We start from the raw sequence: 13,704 nt of genomic DNA, 5'->3' as shown, positions 1-13,704 counted from the left end.
TTCAGTTACTAATTTTATTTACCCATGAGCTACAAAAACATAAAAGACTCTTATTACGTAATTGCAGAATTTCAAGTGATTTTGCACTATTAGACCTTGAACATGTAGTTGCTGTAGAATTTCAAGAGATTTTGCATTTTAGTTGCTTTATAAAAAAAAAATGGTATTGACACATATTCGTTAGGCTTTCGCTATGGTTTGTCGCTGTAACTTTTTCTTTTCCCTAAGGTTATATTTTGATGTGACCTTTTTGTTTAGTTTTGAGACTTTTAGTCGGCGTTTAGCCATAGAAATCATTTTTTTTTTTACTTTTTTTGGGAATTTTTTAGTTGGAGTTGTGTTTGGCCATGGTTTTTGAAATTGTATTTTTTGTTGAAATGTAGTTGTTTTGGTTATGAAAAATGCGAAAAATAAGTTTTTCTTGTTTTTCAAATTCCGGAATATTGAAATTTTCATGGCCAAACGCTGATTTCAGAAAAAAATGAAAAAGATTTCAGAAAAAAAGTGAATAATTCTTATGGCCAAACGGGCGCTTAGTCTTGTAATGTATCTTTGACATAATTTTTTTACTCTCAGATTAGGTAGCCACAATGGGAGAACAACAATAACTCATTCTTAAAACCAGTTCTTAAGAGTCGGATAAACTTCTATGTTTAGACCTTCTAATCAGAGAAAATTTAAAGATATTTTAATTTTTTATAAAAATCATTTTTTTATATATTTAAGATTTGAGTATTAAGGAGTCTATTTCATAAAATAAGTAAAAGACTCTACGACCGCGCGAAGCGCGGTTAAATTCACTAGTATAGGATAAAACACTAGTAATAAATTCATGCTAGATGTCACTATAAGTCGAATTATAATAATATAAGATAATGTTTTGACTCTCCCAACAATACAAACATTATTGTTATTTTTTTATTTCTAATCCAATTTTTTAATACTTATTAAGGCTCGATTAAATTTAAATTTTTATTGGAGAATTTCACATTGAGAGGTAAAAAGCTTCTTAACAAAGACCATATCGTATCTAATAGAATTCGAATCAGAAACATTTTGATTAAAAAGTAAATAGTAATAATCACTCCATCACAATGCTTGCTCGTAAAATTAATTAAGACGTGTGTAAGCTAATCCGAAACTATAATCATAATCATTAGAAAACCGGAAGTATGAATAAAATTCTAGGAGTCGGGCCACAAGTGATAGCCGCCACGGCAGGGGGTACGTAATTGCCGTATGGTCTGGTCTGTTGTAGGTTCAATTTTCTTCTTAGAGCCCGCGATTGGTTTATAAGCTGTTTTTAATTTTTTTTTTAGTGTTTGACTCGTCAGTTTAAAGTTATTTTGTACTTAAAATAAGTTTAAAAAAATAATTGAGCCCATTTAACTTAACTTATCTAAAACAATTTATAAATTAAAAATAATTTATAAACCAAAAAAATAAATTAAATTATTTTAACTTATTTTTTTTAATTTATAAGGTGTTTGCAGCTTATAGATATAATAAGCCCATCCAAAGAGGCTCTTACTTCCCAACTTTGTGGCAAACACACACACAAAAACCCCCCAGAACAAAAAAATTGCTTAAACAAAACAAAATCAAATCCAACTCTTCATTTCCTCTTCTCTCTCTCTCTCTCTCTCTAAAAAGCAAACTCTTCATTTTCTTTCTCTCTCTTGCTTCATGAATGGCATACCTGACTCTTACTTAGTCGCCCTTTCTATTTCTTCATAACAACCACACCTTAAAACCCTTTTTACCTTTGCTCTATCTGTAAGTATTTGTTTTTTCTTTTTCTTTTTTCCGCGAAAGTATTTTTACTATTTATTTCCGTTGAATTTTTAAACCTCTGCTGTTTACACTATATACTGTTTTTTTTTTATTTCTAGTATTTGCTTTTTAATTTTTTGTGCAGTATGAATTAGAATTTGCTGCGATTTAGTCTTTTGATTTCAGTGAGTTTCTTAGGTATTTGAAGGGTCATTAGAAATTAAAAGCTAAAACTTCAATTCTGCTCGAAAAACTACTACCTTTTCCCCCCGTATTTATCCAAGTTTGTTTATTTTGCTCGCTTATACTGTTTTATTTATTAATTTATTTGTATTTGTTTTTTTTGTGGTGTTTTGTACAGTATGAATTGTGAAATGAATTAGAATTTGCTGTGATTTATGTGAGTTTAAGTGGTGGAATGATATTAGTATATGCAAATTCGTTCGAGAATGCTGCTAATTAGGTATCTAGTCTATTAAAGGTTAAAGTTGGAATTAAGTGGAGGTCAAAACTAATACTTTGATTCGAGTTTGAGTTTTTCGTCTAATTTGAGTTTTGGATACTTAACTCCATCTTTTCCAATCTCATGGTGGAGAGATAATCTAACTTTTTGGGGAATATTACGCTCTATGTCTACTGGGAGAAAATATTTACGCCACGTAGCCCATATTTTGAGTTTGTTACCTGTGTTTAGCCATATTTGTGTATAAACACCTTTTATATAAGGTTGATACATTATATATAATGCTTTTCCCCAGGTATAATGTTGTATAATATTGTATATTGGGCTACGTGGCGTAATGTTTTTGAAAATTTCCCCTTTATTTTGTAGTATTTATCAACTTCTGAGTTTGTTTGTTTTGCTTTTGTAGGAGAAAGGAGCTGCAAGTTCATTGCTAAGTAAGGAAATAGTGAATGGATTAGTGTTCTTTCTGTTGCGAGAATTGGATTTTTCTGTATTCAGTTGAATGATTGATATCTCTGCTTCTTGGTTTTGACTGGAGACCTTCGATGCTGTTTTGGGATAAGGGTGAGTGAAGAGATTGCTCTTGGAGTACTGTTGTTGCTAATGGCAGAAGACGGCCTACGTCTTGGTGGCCTATCTTCTGGGTTGGCTGTGGTATTGAATGGCGAAGATAAGAAGGAGAGTTCCCAGAAAACTCGTCTTGTTTCGTATTGTGATGATTTTGGCGATCAATCTTTGGAAAGAACCCTTGAGCACATCTTTGATCTTCCATACAAGTCTATTAAGCCACTCTCTTGTTCGATAGATGCTGAAGTGGTTCGCTCAGTCATAAAGAATGAATTCCTGATGTACCGAATAAATCAGAAGACTGGTACAGACAGAAAAAGAGAAGGGGTTTTGACTGCTGGTGATGGTTGTAAACATCAGGTTATTCGAATAGAGGAATCAAGCATCTGTGGTGATATTCGAATAGTCAAACCGCCTTTGATCGTGGAGAGTCATTCTCTATTCAGCAGTGCAAGGGCCAATGCTTGTGTCTGGAAAGGGAAATGGATGTATGAAGTAACTCTTGAAACTTCTGGTATACAACAGCTAGGCTGGGCGACACTTTCCTGCCCATTCACTGATCATAAGGGTGTGGGTGATGCTGATGATTCATATGCATATGATGGGAAAAGGGTCAGTAAATGGAATAAGGAAGCTCAGGCTTATGGTCAGCCATGGGTTGTTGGTGATGTGATTGGATGTTGTATTGATTGTGATGGTGATGAGTTATCGTTTTATCGAAATGGCGTTTCACTCGGTGTAGCATTTATTGGTATTCGTAAGATGGTACCTGGATTGGGATATTATCCAGCAATATCTCTTTCTCAAGGTGAACGTTGTGAGTTAAACTTCGGGGAAATCCCTTTCAGGTATCCAGTGAAAGGATTCCTTCCCATTCTGCCTCCGCCAACAAGAAGTTTACTTGCTACTGATTTGCTTAATTGTTTTAGAAGGCTAATTGAAATGCAGCGTGTGGGAAGGGCAGAGTTCAGTTCTGTTGAGAAATTGCGAAGATTGAAAAGGTTTGTGTCGTTTGAAAAACTTTCACACCCTGTCTCTCGTGGGATATGTGAGGAGGTACTCTCTACACTTTCTGCTGAAGATGGAAGCGCACAGTACGCAGCTTGTGGTCCACTTTTATCACTGATAATGGAGGTCTTTAGGATGCATCCTCCACATGACTATATGAGTTTGGACAGCATACTCGATTCTTTCCTAGAGTTCCCAGAGTCGAGAATTTTGTTTGAATATATCATAAGTTCACTCTCGACCTTTTGTAAAACAGCACCATTGAGCCTTACAGATTGTCCTTACTCAGGTTCATATACATATCTGGCCTTGGCATGCCACATCTTAAGGCGAGAAGAAGTGATGACACTGTGGTGGAAATCTTCAGATTTTGACCTCTTGTTTGAAGGGTTTTTGTCGCGGAAGAGTCCTAACAAGCAGGATCTTCAAGGTCTGATGCCTTCTGTATGGTGGCCTGGCTCGTGTGAGGATATGTCAAATGAGGCTAGCCTGGTCCTGACTACAACTGCTCTGTCAGAAGCAATTAACAAGGTATTCTATTTGTGGATGGAACGGAACTTATATTGGTATTTTATGTGCTTCTGTGTCCCCTCATCCAATGTTGGTCCATGCTCATGTGGCTTCTTAGTCTAATATTGCTACCTTATACTTGAATAAGATAGTGCGTTTGATGGTATTCCTTGAAATTCCTGGAACATGTTAGATGTGACTCAGTTGTTCTATGCCTTTAAAGTATTCCTGACCGGAGTATTGTGGTTGAAAGGGAAGCTCAAATCTTTTAATATGGTAGTCAGTGATGTAATACGCAGCTGATGCTTGATGTCCTATTCCAGTTTCAACATTACATTTGAACTGCTTGTAGAGGAGGAATAACATCATAGGTTTTGTATGTAACAATATCCAACCTATCAGCCAAAGTATTTCTTGATCATCAAAATGATATTTTTCACTTGATCAAGTTTAATAGGAACGTCATCTTAGCACTTTGAGAATTAATGCAATTTTCGTAGCCAGATGGCCCAGAGCTTTGACTTGAATTGCTCTCCCACTTGATGCAGTTATACACTGAGCTGCACGCCTGCACCTATCAGAATAAAGAGAGAGTTTTGGTTGACTTGCTCAGGAAATTGTAATATTGAATCTTCATCCGTAATGCTGACTTTGGACATCCAAGTAAAAATATTATAATGCACATAAAAACGGACAACAAATCTAGCCTTTTGAAGTCCTGACAATTCTTTTTATGTTGTTTGGTCTTTTTTGAAGAATAGTAGAAAGGTGGAATAAGATGCATAGGAAATGCTCTTTATGCCTTTTGTGTAGCCGTATTTCCTTGTTCGAGATGTTTTAAGTATTGTACAGTTGATAGCCATGAATTGTATCATAAAGAGTGAAGGGTATCTCTTTCTCTTTCTTTGGTTGTGGGTGGGAAAGGGAGGGGATTTATTGCAATAGCAAAAGGTGGCGTTTTTAGATAGAAACATCAACTTAGTTGTGTTAAAACTTTTTCATGTTATTTTTTTTAGTTTTGTACATGTATATTTCCAATAGGGCTATGTAAGTAAGCAATACTGCACCACCTTGTCACATGATTTTGGGTGGCTGAAGTCTTGCCTGATTCAAAATTCTTTAGTTGCTTGGCTGCTCTCGTTTTGGATGGTGATATGATGGATTTTACTGCATCATATGGATCTTGTCTTTGCCCAGCTTTTCAGTTTAGCTGGCCTTTGCAATTGCCTTGATTCCAGTAATGAGTGCATCTATGCCTTTGCAATTGCCTTGATTCCAGTAATGAGTGCATCTATCAGTTTTTCCTGTTCATGTTTCACTTAAGAATCATGGCATTTGATGTTTGTGACCTATCACACATACCTATCCATTCTACTAGCAAGTCTAAAAGGGCTTGCTATTTCATTTTATGTTTCTCCATCCACAAGCAGATTCACATATTCCTTCTGCAGGTTGAAGAGAAGCAGAGGGACCTCTGCCGCCTTGTAATGCAGTTCATGCCACCCACATCACCACCTCAGTTACCTGGATCTGTATTCAAGGCATTCTTACAAAACATTCTACTTAAAAACAGGGGTGCAGATCGAAATTTGCCTCCGCCTGGTGTTTCAAACAATTCTGTACTTGTTTCTTTGTTTGGTATCATACTCCATTTCCTCTCTGAGGGTTTTGGGGACATCTGTGGTTGGATGAAGGACTCTGGAGCATCTGATGTTGGTTTCCTACACAGAGGAGGCCAGCAAGCTTTTCCTCTAGGCTTGTTTCTCAAGAATGATCCTCATCGAGTTGATATTCCTAGGCTTGGTGGTTCATATAATCACCTAGCAAAGTCCCATCCTATGAGTAGCGAGCAGCATGAGGAAGTGATTCGGTGGGAAGAAGGGTGTATGGACGATGAAGAAGATAGGGTTACACATCTAAGTAAGCAGAAGCCGTGCTGTTGTTCTACTTATGATGCTGATTTTACAAGAATATCCAAAGATCCTATCAGACACATGACAAAAGGTTCACGGGGACATTGCAGCTCTATTCGTGAGAGGTCTGCTCATGTTGCTGCAGAATGCAGCACCAGTAGTTTGAATGATGACATAGCAGATAAACCAAGCACGAGTGACCAGTCCGAATCAGAGTATGGCTTCCGTCCTATGCAGCAAATGAGATATGTTCCCAGAGAGAACAACGTTTCTTCAGCAACACTAAAAGAAGAGGAGCTACTGGATACCATGCTTTTGTTGTATCATTTAGGTCTTGCGCCCAATTTCAAGCAGGTAACCATATTTTCCCCTTACAGCCTTACTAAAAGATAGCGATTAAGCTGCCTTTTTTGTTTGAAATATCTGAAGTGGTGCAGATGAGGTAAAGGCGCCATTTGTTTGAATTTTCGGGTGTTCCCCGTTGAGCATGACGTTAAATGAAGGGATTTATGTGGTGTTGTTTAATTAAGTTGTTTTGCAGAACCATATAATAAGGTAGTGGCCCTTTAATGTACATTGCACTTTTTTAAAAAAAAAAGAACTGGAGCTAAAGGTTCAAAAGCAACCACTTGCTCGACATTTGACCTTGCAAAACTGTGACCTCTATATATTAGTAATGGTGGCATATTCTAAGTTTCCTTGCTTGTTTGAAATTACAGTCCTATGAAATTGTTAATGGTCTCATCTTTCTTTATTGTACCACTAGCTAAGGTGTTATATGTGAATTTGATAATTGTACCGCCAAAGGGAGAAGTCCAGAGGTCGCGTGTTTTACATGCTGGATGTTAAATCATTTCCGCATGCTGTCTTTCTCCATGAGAATTTATTTCCTGGTATAGTATTTTTGAAAATAGTGGCCAGGATGACGGCCAAAGCAAATAGCGGTGGTAGGATTGAGAAGGTTGACGATCAGTATAAAAATAATGTAACTATGATGAATTGTCTGATAAAGAATAAGTGGACCTAGTGGAGTGGACACAGGATTCATTGATCGATTCCCACAAATATGGGATTGAGGCATAGTTCATTGATATATACTGTACTACATCTGAAACTAGTTGTATCTGCTTCTCTCATCTGAGACATGGCTCCTGATATTTTATCTCACCTTTGGGGAACATGCTTCTGTCCTGCCAGTTCATTTTTTTTTTCCTTTTCTTCCCAGTCTTGCAGCACCTGAACTCATTGCTGCAAAAATGTAAGTGTCTTCCTTATCAAGTTTCATGGATTCGCATCACACTTCAATGATTTCACTTATCAATTGTAGGCATCATCGTATATGTCTCGGCAATCACAGTCAATCTCTCTTCTGGAAGAAACTGATAAGCAGATCAGAGAAAAAGTTTGCGGGGAACATGTAAAGCGCCTGAAGGAGGCTCGTAGTGTATATAGAGAAGAAGTAATGGATTGTGTCAGACATTGTGCTTGGTAATACAATCATTGTACATCTTTGTTCTATTTCCAAATAATGTCATGACTATTAAGCATCACTATGTTTTCCATATTAATGAGTAGCTGCTGTCTCTTTCAAGGAGGTATATCTTAGTTGTTTGCTCTCTACCATCTAACAGGTATCGTGTTTCTCTGTTTTCTCGGTGGAAGCAGAGGGGAATGTATGCAGCGTGCATGTGGATTGTCCAGTTGCTTTTAATTCTTAGCAAAGAGGATTCAGTCTTCATCTATATTCCTGAGTATTATTTGGAAACTTTGGTAATAAAATTTCCTCCTCTGGATACTGTTTGGAACTCTAGCCTAGTTTGCATTTTCTTGTATCAAATAGTGACTCATCATTTGTATTAATGCTTTACTACTTTTACTTTGAGCATGAATTTTTTCTACCTCCTTGCTTGTGCCACTCAACTTTCTTCAGGCGTAGATAGTGAAGCCAAGAATGACCTATGACTTCTACCGAAAGATGGTGTGACATCCTCTGTAGAATTTGGGTATCTGCAGTCACTGATAGCCAAGCGAACCAAAAACTTTAGCTTGCCTACCCTTTTTATTCCATCCCTTGCTTCAATCTGCATTTCCATCTCTGCACCTTGCATTACAAGTATGCTGCGTTTGGATAGCTTTTAGAGGAATGGGTCTGAATGGATAGAGCAAAATTGACTTGTCGTATATAATGTATATTGCATTTTCCTTACTTCCTTTCAATTTCATGCTCGTTGAGTGTTGCCTCATTTCCCTTACTTGATCTTGGGCATGTGTATCGATTTGCAAAGAGAAAGGAAGAGCTTGGACAAAAAGGTTGAAACTGTTGTCTCTATGTAGCTGTATTTCTGGCCATAGAAATATGTGAAGTGCTTTGTGCTTTCAAGCGCTTATCATTGGAAAATGTTTTTCGGCTATTTTCATGTCATTTATTTGGTTGGTTTGTTAGTTGCCACATTGTGAAAGTAATCTTCCTTTCCGTTGTTCAATGACAGGTGGACTGCTTCCACGTACTTCGTAAAAGCGACCCTCCTTTCGTCCCTGCTACAATATTTCTCAAACAAGGACTCACATCCTTTGTATGTCTTAACACACACACTCTCTCTCTCTCTCTCTCTAATCACATGCTTTTCTTTTCTATGATACTTTCAGGACTAAGTCTAAAATGCCTGTGGTATGTGTCGTCGTGACTATTTGGATATGCTGAAATAGAATTCATCAACACCCTCTAAAGCTAACGTAACATAAGAGAAATGTTTATAAGAAAAAAATTAGCACAAGAAGATTCTCTTAATATAGCAAGATTGGTTCTGGAATGATCCACATCATTAATGATAGATTCCTTCTCGTACTTGTTTCCTGTCATGTACTAGATCATTGGGCTTCATTTCTTTTACGTGTATTTGCTGCTAAATTTTCCTTGTTCAGGTTACTTTCGTTGTCACCCACTTCACTGATCCAAGGATATCGAGTGCGGAGTTGCGAGATCTTCTTCTGCAGTCTATATCTGTCTTGGTGCAGTACAAGGAGTTCTTGGCTGCTTTTGAATGCAATGAAGCTGCAATGAAGAGAATGCCCAAAGCACTACTGTCTGCTTTTGACAATAGATCGTGGATTCCTGTAACAAATATACTTCTCCGGCTGTGCAAGGGTTCAGGTTTTGGTTCATCGAAATATGGAGAATCATCTTCCTCTTCATCAGTTATATATCAGGTGACTTGATGATAATTTGTCTTTTTTCTACATAGTTACCATTCTACCCTGCTTACCCATTGAGAGTAACTTGTAGATCTAATTCTTCTGTCTCTCTTAATGTGAAGAAATTATTGCGGGAGGTTTGCATGCACGATGAAGAACTATTTTCTACTTTTCTGAATCGTTTGTTCAACACTCTGAGCTGGGCAATGACGGAATTTTCCGTTTCAATTCGCGAGATGCAGGAAAGTTACAAGGTATTGTTCCCTTACACATCTATGTTTGGATCAATGAGCCAGAGCGAAGCTAAAGAGGGTACAGCTCATTGATTAATCATTTATCTCTGGTTGTTTTGTGGTACTGCTAAGTGCTATGTACACCAAAAAGAGGTTCTTCCATATTCTCCAATTTCTGGGAGTTTGGAATAGTTAATATGCATACTCCCCTTTTAACCAAACAAAGGAAATTATGTTTGCCTTCTAGATTTACTTCCTCTCCTCCCCATTATTCTCTTGGCAATTGACCACACAAGAAATTTCTGTCTGTCTTCTATTTCTAATTTTCCTATGGTAATTCCTAAGGTCTGCATACGTCTTACCCTCGCCAGACCCCACGTGTGGGATGACACTGGGTATGTTGTTGTTGGTATACCTTTTGTTACGGATTTGCTGATATGTTTGAGAGGTTGTGCTCTATAATATAGAATATGGTTACAAATTGAATGTTTTACTAAACCCTGCATTTTTTATTAGAAATGCTTTTTTTAAGTATACAATCTAGTGGATTGCCTCTGATGATATTCTGATCATGGTTTCTTTCGTATAGTCCTCTAGTAGAATATTGTACCAGTAAAAAACAAAGCATATCCTCGTGACACTTAAAAAAACAAGTTCTTTACATCCAGATCATCGAGTTTCTACTGAAGTTGTACTAGTTACTTGTAGCATCTTTGGGGTGGGAGTTGAATATCTTAACCTTGCGAAGGTGCTGTTTTCTTTTCTTATGTCTATTAAAATGTTAAGTGTGCTTTCTAGGTGTTGGAGTTTCAGCAAAGGAAATGCAGTGTCATATTTGATCTATCATGCAATCTTGCAAGGGTGTTAGAATTTTGTACCCATGAGATACCTCAAGCGTTTCTCTCTGGGGCAGATACAAATTTGCGAAGGCTGACTGAAGTGATCGTCTTTATACTAAACCACTTAATTTCTGCAGCTGATCCGGATCTTTTTGACCTGTAAGTTTCAACAGTTATGTGGAACACTTCTTGTCTTTTCATTTTATTTTTTTGGTTTATAGGTTATTTTTTGAGTGAGTGAGTGTAAAGTCATCTCTGCTTATTTCATTTCCGTTCGGACACAACCAAAGACAAATTTTATTCCAATGAATAAAAGATCTGTTCTCCAGTCGAGTTGAGCCAATCCTTTATGAGATCCTACTTTGTTTTGAATTAGCTCCCTCACGTTCAACTGTAAATTGGCAGCTACCGTCTCAGGTGACGTTACTGATACTTTCTTTTGATAACTGTGGAATCCTCTATGGATTAGCTGGCCCATCCTAGTCGGTGCAGAGGAAGGAAACTCGGTGGATGGGCCCGTCCCTCTACCCTCTTCCCACTTATGTACTAGGCTTTAGTCAGTGGCAGTGTTCGATTAATGTCGTGCTTTTATCACACATCCTACACTGTAATGAGATTGATATTATGAGAGAAGATGGAAACCTGATATTTCTGGAAAAAAAGAGAGATTTCAATTGGCAGACTTGTATTCACCTAAGAAAGTTCTATGCTTGCATTTATCTTAGCCCTCTTTGTCTGTGTGTGAGCAACATGCACTCATTCCATGCATTATCAGAATATAGTTGGTGCTAGCCTTTACTTTGACCGTAGCTTGATATTTGCCTGTAACATGTTATTGAGTCCCTTTGTCTACGTGTGTGTGTTTGAGTCTTGTTTCCTCCTTTTTTTTTTTTTCCCGTTGGGTATTCAGTTGTGTCAATTTTGCAGATTCCTAAGGCGTCCAGGTCAGTCCCCAGAGAAAGTACATAAAGGCATGATTTTAGCACCTCTTGCTGGAATCATTCTTAATTTGCTGGATGCTAGCAGGGAGTCAGATACTGGACAGAATGACATGGTTGGGATTTTTGCCAGCATGGACTGCCCTGATACAGTAGTCTCTGGATTTCAGTATCTTTTGGAGTACAATTGGGTTAGTCCTTACTACACTTCATTAATTTGGTAGTGCCCTAGGGCCTAGGCTGCTTCCAATTTCAGACTGGCATGTAAAATTGGTGTTCAGCGAAGAAAATTGCTTCTTTTTTGACTAAATAATTGTTATGGGTACTATGCTTTTTTTGATTTGGCAATTAGAAAGCTGAATACTGGTTGACTGGTCTGGGCGCAGTCGCTGTTTTTGATGATGGCCTATATGTTTTGAAAGGGTTCCAATAGTTATCGCTCTTTGGTTGCTTCATCTGTATTCTAACTGCTTTTCATGAATTTCAGGCTGGCTTATTCAGGTGTGATGATTATGTGAAAAAAATCAGGCAACTGGACATATTTCAAAGTCTGCTTATCTGTCAGTCAGAGGTGGTGGAACTTGAGAGAATAGGATATGGGGGTGAAACAGATGATGACAGCATCTGCTGCATCTGTTATACATGTCAGGCAAATGCTGAATTTTTGCCCTGTTCGCATGTTTCTTGCTTTGGCTGCATTTCCAGACACCTACTGAATTGCGAGAGATGCTTCTTTTGCAATGCAACAGTTTTAGAAGTTCGCAGGACTGATGTAAATGCAGATTGAGGTCATTTCTCAAACTTGGAAGAGTAAAGGTGGACTAGGAGGTTGTGGATAGACATAGGCTAGTACTCAGTTGTCAGCTGAGGGCTACGAGCTGTGAATTTTGCTCGATGAGTCCCATAGAGATGCAAGAAAGATCGCAGTAAAAGGGGAATACTTTCAGCCAAGCTATTATTTAGGCATTACAATTAGAATAGAAGGCATAAGCTTTTGGTATATTTATCCGAGTAGATGGGATGGGAGGGCAGCATCCGCTCTGGGTAGAAGTTTTTGTAGTGGAGGCAAGGGCATTGTTTTGTGAATATATGAGGTGTCAATTTGAAGAAAATCTTTTTCTTCTGTTCAATCTTTTTCTTGTTTTGGTTGTCGGCCTCGCTTAACTTTGGCTTGTGCTTGTTTGTCTAAGCTGTTAAATGATGTGCATTTTATGACCGGAAGTAGGGAGAGCTACAAAGCACAGAAAAGTTCAAGAATTGCAAATGGTGGGAACAGTTCACACGCGCACACAAAGTTTTGTTAGTAATTTTTAGCTACCTATGCTTCTTTGTATTACCTGTTTTAGCAGCAAAGGTTGGTGAATGACCTGAACAATCAGAATGGACTGTGAAACCTCGTGGATTATCTGCAGAACTATAGGATGGAACCATGGAATTCTTTGCAGGAAAAAGGATGAGGAGCCACACCCCCTACCCCGCCACCCAATCCTTTACTTTTACAATCGTCCTATTTTATCCTCATTTTGGTTATATACTTATGTTAGCTTTGTACAACAACAACATACCCAGTGAAATCTCACAAGGTGGGGTCTGGGAAGGGTAGAGTATACGCAGATCTTACTCCTACCTCCCGAGGTAGAGGCTGTTTCCGATAGGCCGTCAGCACAAGGCTTGTGTTAGCTTTGTAGTTCTTTGAAAAGACGGTTGGTGTCTTTTATATTTGGACAAAAACTTATGCTTTTGGAATAAGAAATCCGAAACCCGGGCTAAAGATGATAACCTTGCTAAGATTTTGCTGTATAAGTAAGATCTGCGCTTTTCTGCTACGTGAAAGAAAGAGGGGCGAAGCACTTTTTGAATTGGCAATCTTATGATGCCGTAACAAATTGAAAAAAAGTACGTTGAAGTTGTAACAGAGAAATCAGTGAACATAATTTTTTACAATTTTAATAGAAGAAATGACTCTTGACAAATATTTCTTGTATGTATTTTTTAGATCTCTTATATGTAAAAGTAAAGATCTTTTATAAAAAATACATAAACTTAAAATAGATAGCCAATTTCAAGCTCTGAGAATGAAGTTGTCGTTCCGTTTAGTCATTTGTGTATCTGGGGTGAAAAAATTGGGATAGATTTTCTTTTAGAGCCTGTTTGGAAAGCCACCTGGTAATTGGAATTGGTGTAATTACACAGCCTAGTAATTACATAATAGTGTAATTACAACGACCTGTTTATTTGTCATAATGTAATTACAGTGTATTTATA

The 13,704-nt window shown here is 37.6% G+C and overlaps 1 protein-coding gene across 1 annotated transcript; it reads left to right on the top strand.

Moving 5' to 3' along the window:
• The first annotated feature begins 1,564 nt into the window (after nucleotides 1-1,564).
• LOC132615108 (E3 ubiquitin-protein ligase RKP) lies at nucleotides 1,565-12,569 on the top strand. The gene is made up of 11 exons (XM_060329663.1): nucleotides 1,565-1,776; nucleotides 2,646-4,345; nucleotides 5,776-6,591; nucleotides 7,565-7,725; nucleotides 7,869-8,007; nucleotides 8,727-8,810; nucleotides 9,160-9,444; nucleotides 9,552-9,683; nucleotides 10,461-10,660; nucleotides 11,429-11,630; nucleotides 11,927-12,569. Exons 2-11 carry the CDS (start codon nucleotides 2,843-2,845, stop codon nucleotides 12,224-12,226), a joined length of 3,822 nt encoding a protein of 1,273 aa, XP_060185646.1. The 5' UTR covers nucleotides 1,565-1,776; nucleotides 2,646-2,842; the 3' UTR covers nucleotides 12,227-12,569.
• Nucleotides 12,570-13,704: the final 1,135 nt, after the last annotated feature.

The sequence above is a fragment of the Lycium barbarum genome, chromosome 10, assembly GCF_019175385.1.
Source record: "Lycium barbarum isolate Lr01 chromosome 10, ASM1917538v2, whole genome shotgun sequence".
Classification (NCBI taxonomy): domain Eukaryota; kingdom Viridiplantae; phylum Streptophyta; class Magnoliopsida; order Solanales; family Solanaceae; genus Lycium; species Lycium barbarum.
Note: the sequence above shows the minus strand (reverse complement) of the source record. Positions and strands in the feature narration are given on the sequence as shown.